A 7,668-nucleotide genomic window follows, 5' to 3' on the forward strand; every position below is an offset into this window, starting at 1 on the left:
TATTAGTAACAAAATTATTTTTACCTTTACAAATATAAGCTTTATGATATAATTATGATTATAAATACAAGTATGAATATTTCTATTATATATCACAAATAGTTGTATTTTATTATGATTATAATTGTGATTAGAATTATTAGGATTATTATTATGAAAATAATACAAATTATAATTATTTTCGCAAATACTAGTATTAGTATCTTTTTACAAATATTAGAATTGTTAATATTAACATAAATATTATTAATTATATTATCACGAGTATTATTATTATGTAAGTACAAAATCGATATCATAATTATCACTAACCATAAAATTTATATTTTCACAAGTATTATTATTAATATCATTGTTATTATTTAAAAGAATTATTATTAACATAAATATATTATTAATATTACTATCATTATTTGTACTAATATTAACTTAGTATAATTTGAACTACTGTTTCGATAAACAAATGAAATACATACATAAATATAGATATCTAACACATATAACATAATAAAATTTAATATTTTTATATACAAAATGAACATATAAGGTATATATATAAATTATTAACATAGAAATGATATAACTAATACATTTATATATATATGTGTGTGTTCAATTACAACTATGAATATTAATAATTATACAAATGATATAGGTTCGTGAATCCGAGGCCAACCCTATACTTGTTCAACGTCGTTCTATGTATTTTTACTACAAAATACATTAGGTGAGTTTATTTGATTCCCTTTTACTCCTTACATTTTTGGGACTGAGAATACATGCGCTGCTTTTATAACTGTTTTACGAAATAGACACGAGTAAATCAAAACTACATTATATGGTTGAATGATCGAAATCGAATATGCCCCTCTATAGTCTGGTAATCTAAGAATTAGGGAACAGAAACCCTAATTGACGCGAACTCTAAAGATAGATCTATCGGGCCCAACAAGCCCCATCCAAAGTATCGGATGCTTTAGTACTTCGAAATTTATATCATGTCCGAAGGAGGATCCCAGAATGATGGGGATATTCTTATATGTATATTGTGAATGTCGGTTACCAGGTGTTCAATCCATATGAATGATATTTTTGTCTCTATGTATGGGACGTATGTTTATAAGAAATGGAAATATGAAATCTTGTGGTCTATTAAAATTATGAAATGATTATTTATGTTAAACTAATGAACTCACCAACCTTTTGGTTGACACTTTAAAGCATGTTTATTCTCAGGTACGAAAGAAATCTTCCGCTGTGCATTTGCTCATTTTAGAGATATTACTTGGAATCATTCATGACATATTTCAAAAGACGTTGCATTCGAGTCGTTAAGTTCATCAAGTTTATTATTAAGTCAATTATAGTTGGATATATTATGAAATGGTATGCATGTTTGTCAACTTTAGATGTAATAAAAGATTGTTTTTTCAAAACGAATGCAATGTTTGTAAAATGTATCATATAGAGGTCAAGTACCTCGCGATGTAATCAACTGTTGTGAATCGTTTATAATCGATATGGACTTCGTCCGGATGGATTAGGACGGGTCTTCACAAGTCGTGTTTGGGTTAAGCAGGTTTAAAATACATCTTCTGTTAAATGGTTCCTCGATGATGGTTATACTTTTAATTTAATCGCTCATTCTAACCGAGCTGTTTTGGTTCCTTCTTTTGATGGCCTGGCCGAATGTTTTTGGTGTCAACCCTTATTTTCACCACATGGATTTGGTCAAATCGGCGCTTGATAATTTTGGGCTGGATGCAATTCTTAATATGGTTTGCGGCCTTGATTCATTCTCTCCTGACCGAGTTGTTGGTGATGATCCTATTGCCTCGTTTCCTCTTGTTCATGATTATGTTCTTATCGTGCTTCTTAGTGACACAACCTAAGTTGTCCCTTAATGATTCTTCACGGCAACTCACGCCATACCAAACCATATCCGTAAAGTCTTGCTGGCATGCTTTGTCCAAAACCTTCTGTCATGCCTTTACTCTTGGTGTCGGGTTTTGTTTCCTATCATCATTTCCTTGCCACTCCATGTCTTACATATAATTTTATTAGACACCGACATCATTCATCATTCTTGCTCGTCAGAGTATTTATAATAATAGATCATCCGTGCAAAACCTTATTAGATTGCTATTCTCTTCTTTTTTTCGTAAAAAAGAAAAAGTTAAGTAGTAAACAAAAATACTCCTAACTTGAAAGTACTTCTAAACTTCAAAGTACTTTTATAAGTATACCAATGATTTTGAAGTAAATAAAGGTTAACAAGTCCATAAATCTCTAATCAACAAATTTGTAATTTGTAAAACATAATCGTTTTCCAATCAACAAATCATGGTGAACAATTGAACAAAGATATATGATGGTTATGAACTTTTGACTTCCAATTTTTGAACCACATTCTAAACGAGGAAAACAGTTTTTGGGCATCATTACCTCACCTTCTTCCTATCATCCTTTCAATTTCCATTCACCACCAAACCATCTCCATTTGCGTCTTTTTATTTATTTATTTTTTCGACAAATTCCTATTAATATAACCCCAATATGCTCATACTCACTTCCCATTAATCTTTGATTCCTTTCTTTGATTTTCAGTCACACCCACCAATTTCTCATGATCCCAGAGTCTCAATTCCATCTGGGTCACCCTCAAAATTTCAAGATTTGATTTTTATTCCCCCAAATTCTAGCAAAATATGAATTCTTTGGTGGGTTCATCTGTTTTCACTCTAAATTCACGGAATGTGTCATTTTTATCATCTGGGTATTGTAAATCTAACAAAAAGACTGTTACTTTAATCAATACAAAGAAAATTGCTTGTTGTAGTATCGCTCCTCAGAATTTAAAGCCTGCAGCTGAATTTCAACCTTCCAAATTCAACGTATGAATTCCCTATTGTATAGTTTTAGATATATATTTGTGTATGTTCCATTTATTGAGCATGATAAAATTATTTATTTAGGATTTGATTACAGTTACACACTACATAGGCCAAAAATCTCTATTGTATTAGTATAATTTAGTATTGAGCTTAACAAGTAAGAATTATTGGTTATTGTGATTAATTATTGCTGTTATATGGAATGAATCAAATTTTAGAATAGAGAAAAGTAAGCTTAAATTTTGAGATTACTAGTTACAAGATGATAACTTTTTGTTTATTTGTGTTAGGATTCTTCTTTGAATTTGTTTACAGAAGATTCTGAGGAAACAGATGTGCTAATTGAGTGTAAAGATGTTTATAAGTCATTTGGGGAGAAACACATCTTAAAAGGTGTTAATTTTAAGGTGAAGATTGGTTGTTATTTTTATCTGGAATCTCACATTTTTATTAACTTTTTGTATAAGGTTTTTAAGGATTATAACTGTTACAGATCAAATATGGTGAAGCAGTTGGAATAATTGGACCATCTGGCACAGGAAAATCTACCATATTAAAGATTATTGCAGGGCTCCTAACTCCAGATAAGGTGTTAAGTTATTCCCTAGTAGATGCAAAACGGGTGGGGCTGGTGGGTTGATTAACGGGTCAAAATGGGTTCAGGTTCAAATAAGTTATATCTAGTAGAGGTTGAAATTTACCGATTTGGGCTAGGTTGACCTGATACACTTCTTTGTTAGTTTGACTTATGATTACAATATCAGTTTTTTTCACTAGCAGATTATATCTTTGAGTTATATTGGGCAACTTCCACCCGTTGACCGTGACTGATTTGACCCTTTTTCATCTTAGTTAAATTAAAATATCTTTTATGTTGTATCAGTATAAACTTACGGCTGTAAGACTTCGGTTTTGCACTTGAACAGGGGGAAGTTTACATTCGAGGACGTAGAAGACTTGGATTAATAAGTGATGATGATATGTCCGGCCTTCGAATTGGCCTGGTGAAGTTTCTTCCAGCTACTCATAGTAAAAAAAATGCGTTTTTTTTAATTGATAATGACATTTTCCTTTGATTGATAAGCAGGTATTTCAGAGTGCAGCACTTTTTGATTCTTTAACAGTTAGAGAAAATGTTGGATTCCTTTTGTAAGTTCTTTGTACTGAATATTGTTGAACTCCCTTTCAGATTTTTTCAGTTGAGTGTTTTAATGTGATTTTGAATTTCAAAGGTACGAGCATTCAAAAATGCCCGAAGATAAAATTCAAGAACTTGTTACAGAAACGTTGGCTGCAGTTGGATTAAAGGTGAGTTAAGCAGCAATCTCATGTTTTTGTGAACATACATAGAAGTTTGTTCATTTTATTGATTCAGATGAAGAAGTTATTTAGTTCCAAATTAGTTGAATCTTTTTGTATTTAGTTTTTGTTCTATTTTTGTTGCTGCTTTCGTATTGAGGTGGTAAAGAACCACTTGTGGGACGAAACACACCTGACATAAGTATTTCTTGCGTAATTAATTTTAACACACGAGATTTCGAAGTTGGTAATTTTAGTAGGTTGGTATTTTATGGCAATTGAATCATAACTCGAAATCATTAAGAGGATACCGGGAGTAGAAAGTGGAACTGATACAGTCGATTACTAATCGAATATCCTTCACTATTTGACTATAAATGGATCGAACTGATCTTTTTTTGTTACTCGTCTGAAATGCATGAAGAATAAGGTCTTCAAGTATATTTTATAAAATATTTTTGATCACTAAAATGCCTACTTTTCGTATCTATAAAATATTTTCGCAAACCTTCAATCCGTTCCAGTTTTGGCTCACCATTATCGATTTAGTCTAGCTATGGTTCGGGCCATGAATTAACTTAACCGGTGCACCCACACATTTTATAAGGTGACGGGTATTCACTAATTAATTGTAACCTTGGGTGACTAATTGGCAGGATGTTGAGGAGCGGATGCCATCTGAGTTGTCTGGAGGGATGAAAAAACGAGTCGCGTTAGCACGATCTATAATATATGACACAACAAATAATGCAATAGAACCTGAGGTAAGTGATGACGTGTTTACTATCTGATTTCCTTTTACCCTTCCGATTTCCTTGTCTAAGATTCTCTTGAAATGTTGCTATCTTCATTGAATAACTCGGTATGTGAAGTGTTGCAATTGATAGTTATATTAGCTACATCACTGTAGTTACTTATTAATGTGACAGATTGGGTATGTTTTGACACAAATGAGTCATGTCAGAAAGTCAACGGGTCAAACTGGTCAAAAGTTGCATAAAGCGCATTTATTAGTGGACAAAAGCTCGCAAGTCATTTTTGTAAAGAGTTTAGTTTAGTTACTAATGATATTATTTTCATAATCTTACTTAAAACGAGGATTACTTTAGTAAAATCAAAAGTATTTGCTAGTCAGCCTCGCTGTACTGATTATTGAAAATAATTCCTTTTCAATAGCACGGAACTTCAATATCTGACCCGCCTGTATTGTCATCTCAAAACAAATTCAATAGCAGGGAAGTCCCTGTTTTCGGGTTTTGTTAATAAGAACTTGTTCGGTAGTTTAGTAGTGTCTAGGGACTAAAACATAGTGGAATTAAGGCATATCGAGTTCCTGTTGGTGACATTACCTTGTTAGAAAATACAAATGCTTTTTTTAGTCAATATCACGCATAATTGTTAGAAATGTTTTGTTGTAATCTTGAGCAGGTGTTGTTGTATGACGAACCAACCGCGGGATTGGATCCAATTGCGTCTACTGTAGTTGAAGATCTGATCCGGTCCGTTCATTGCAAAGGTGAAGATGCAGTCGGGAAGCCTGGAAAGATTGCATCGTATGTGGTTGTAACTCACCAACACAGTACAATTAGAAGAGCTGTTGACAGGTTATTACCTTTTTGTGTTCATATTACAGTTATAAGTTATATCATATGATAACGATGACCTAAACTAATAATGACATAATGTGCAGAGTGTAATGTTTTTTTTATTCTATGGTTTCTTCAATTTATTTAAATAATAAATGGGCTCGTGTTTTCAGGTTAGTGTTTCTACACGAGGGAAAGGTTGTATGGGAAGGAATGACTCATGAATTCACTTCATCCACAAATCCAATTGTTCAGCAGGTAAATTATATATGTTGTTTTTTGAAATTGATTATGGTTTGTTAATTGATTAAAAAAAGTAAAAAATTCATTTGCCGGGTGGTAAGATGGGCATATCGTTTCATGATCTGTCAAACTTTTCATGTAAATTGGGTTTTTAGTACATATAGAAATAGGCGGGTTGGATTGGGTTGATTCACAAACGTTTTTGTAGTACAAGTAGTGAAGTAGGAATGCATTGAATACGATTGCAAAAACCATGTTACTGCAGTATTAATCTAATTTTGTGAAATAAAACAACTTAAAAGGGTGTAAGCATTTTCTTTAAAAAAAAGAAAATTGTAAGCATGAGAACTACACTTTTTGGCAACTTCGAACCCCATTCAGTATATAAAAAAAAAAAAGTTGTAAGGTTTTGCTTGTTCGGGTTACCCGGGAAGGGCGAGTAATCCGACCCCATACTCTAGTGTACGCAGCCCATCAGGAATACTCTCTGGCTGTTTCCAACCCTTCCCTGGCCACCCCAAGAATTGAACCTGAGACCTCTTGCAAGGATCTCAGGGCCCCAACAGGGAAAAAACACAACCCAAGTGGTATATATACTGAACCCCATTCAGTATAATTACTCGTATTTATTTGACCCGTTAGGGACAAAACACAACCCAAATGTAACCTATTCTCAAGTATAAGGGTTATTTGGCTAATTCGTTTGAGGTTTTGGCCATAAAGTGAGATGTTGCAAACATTGGTATAGAACCCAAGATATTTATACCGTGCCGATAATCTATATGTTCAAACAAATACGAAGGCTAATTAAGTTTTCTTTTTTATCATATCAGCAAAACAGTAGATACAACAGTAGATACAATATCACTAAAACGATAAAAATTGTAAACTATAACTTTCGTTGAAGTTTGGATCCACATCAAAAGTTTGATTCTCATGTTATGTATTTGTTACATGGTTGTTAGTTTGCGTCCGGGAACTTGGATGGGCCGATTAAGTACTAAAGCCAAAGTACAAAGATTGTAACAGTTATGACCATTTCTTCGTCTTCCAATTTCAAATTCAAAATGAGATGCAGTTGAACAGATGCTCAAAAGATGCCCAAAAAGGTCAGATATTGGTACCAAGCAGATAGGCATTCGACCCGAAATCAAGCTTATAGATAAATGTTTGAGGGATCAGTAAGATATTCTTTTTACTTGAACTACGAGTTCCCAAGTGGTTTGGGATATAGTGTTATTCTTTTTTCTTAGTAAAGTTAGTCCCTTGTAAACATATTGTTATGAGCTTTTCATAATGTAATGCCCATATTGACTATAAATATTTGGATCAAATTTAGTGAGTTAGACCCCTCCCTTTGCTCACTGATTTCATTGAACTCTCTCTCGTTTACATTAGCGTCACATTAACATAACTCCATTTCACTAAACCCTTCTTTAAACCCTCTCTATCATTCACTAGACATTACCCCAAATATACTCCACAAAAAATAGAATGTGCACTTTACAAAACACAATTTACAAGAAATAAAAGCAGTGGGTTCCACCCTCTTCGATGACTCCCCTCAGGAATACTCCGTATAATTTTACTACTCGTATATTTTTTTTTCCCTTCCTTTTCTTTATTTTCAAAATATAAATGTAGAA

The 7,668-nt window shown here is 32.8% G+C and overlaps 1 protein-coding gene across 1 annotated transcript; it reads left to right on the plus strand.

Moving 5' to 3' along the window:
• The first annotated feature begins 2,402 nt into the window (after positions 1-2,402).
• LOC139891280 (protein TRIGALACTOSYLDIACYLGLYCEROL 3, chloroplastic-like) lies at positions 2,403-7,386 on the plus strand. The gene is made up of 10 exons (XM_071874233.1): positions 2,403-2,894; positions 3,185-3,301; positions 3,388-3,483; positions 3,821-3,898; positions 3,982-4,043; positions 4,127-4,202; positions 4,850-4,957; positions 5,622-5,797; positions 5,953-6,037; positions 6,988-7,386. The coding sequence occupies exons 1-10, from the start codon at positions 2,709-2,711 to the stop codon at positions 7,024-7,026; spliced, it is 1,023 nt and encodes a 340-aa protein (XP_071730334.1). The 5' UTR covers positions 2,403-2,708; the 3' UTR covers positions 7,027-7,386.
• Positions 7,387-7,668: the final 282 nt, after the last annotated feature.

Source organism: Rutidosis leptorrhynchoides, chromosome 2 (assembly GCF_046630445.1).
Source record: "Rutidosis leptorrhynchoides isolate AG116_Rl617_1_P2 chromosome 2, CSIRO_AGI_Rlap_v1, whole genome shotgun sequence".
NCBI classification, from domain to species: domain Eukaryota; kingdom Viridiplantae; phylum Streptophyta; class Magnoliopsida; order Asterales; family Asteraceae; genus Rutidosis; species Rutidosis leptorrhynchoides.

What these genes read in the sequence shown, in the direction of transcription:
- LOC139891280 (XM_071874233.1), top strand. Translation starts at nt 2,709, where the DNA reads ATGAATTCTTTGGTGGGTTCATCTGTTTTCACTCTAAATTCACGGAAT. An exon ending in ATTAGAAGAGCTGTTGACAG is followed by an intron (nt 5,798 to 5,952) that starts GTTATTACCTTT and finishes TCGTGTTTTCAG; the next exon opens with GTTAGTGTTTCTACACGAGG. An exon ending in CAAATCCAATTGTTCAGCAG is followed by an intron (nt 6,038 to 6,987) that starts GTAAATTATATA and finishes CATGGTTGTTAG; the next exon opens with TTTGCGTCCGGGAACTTGGA.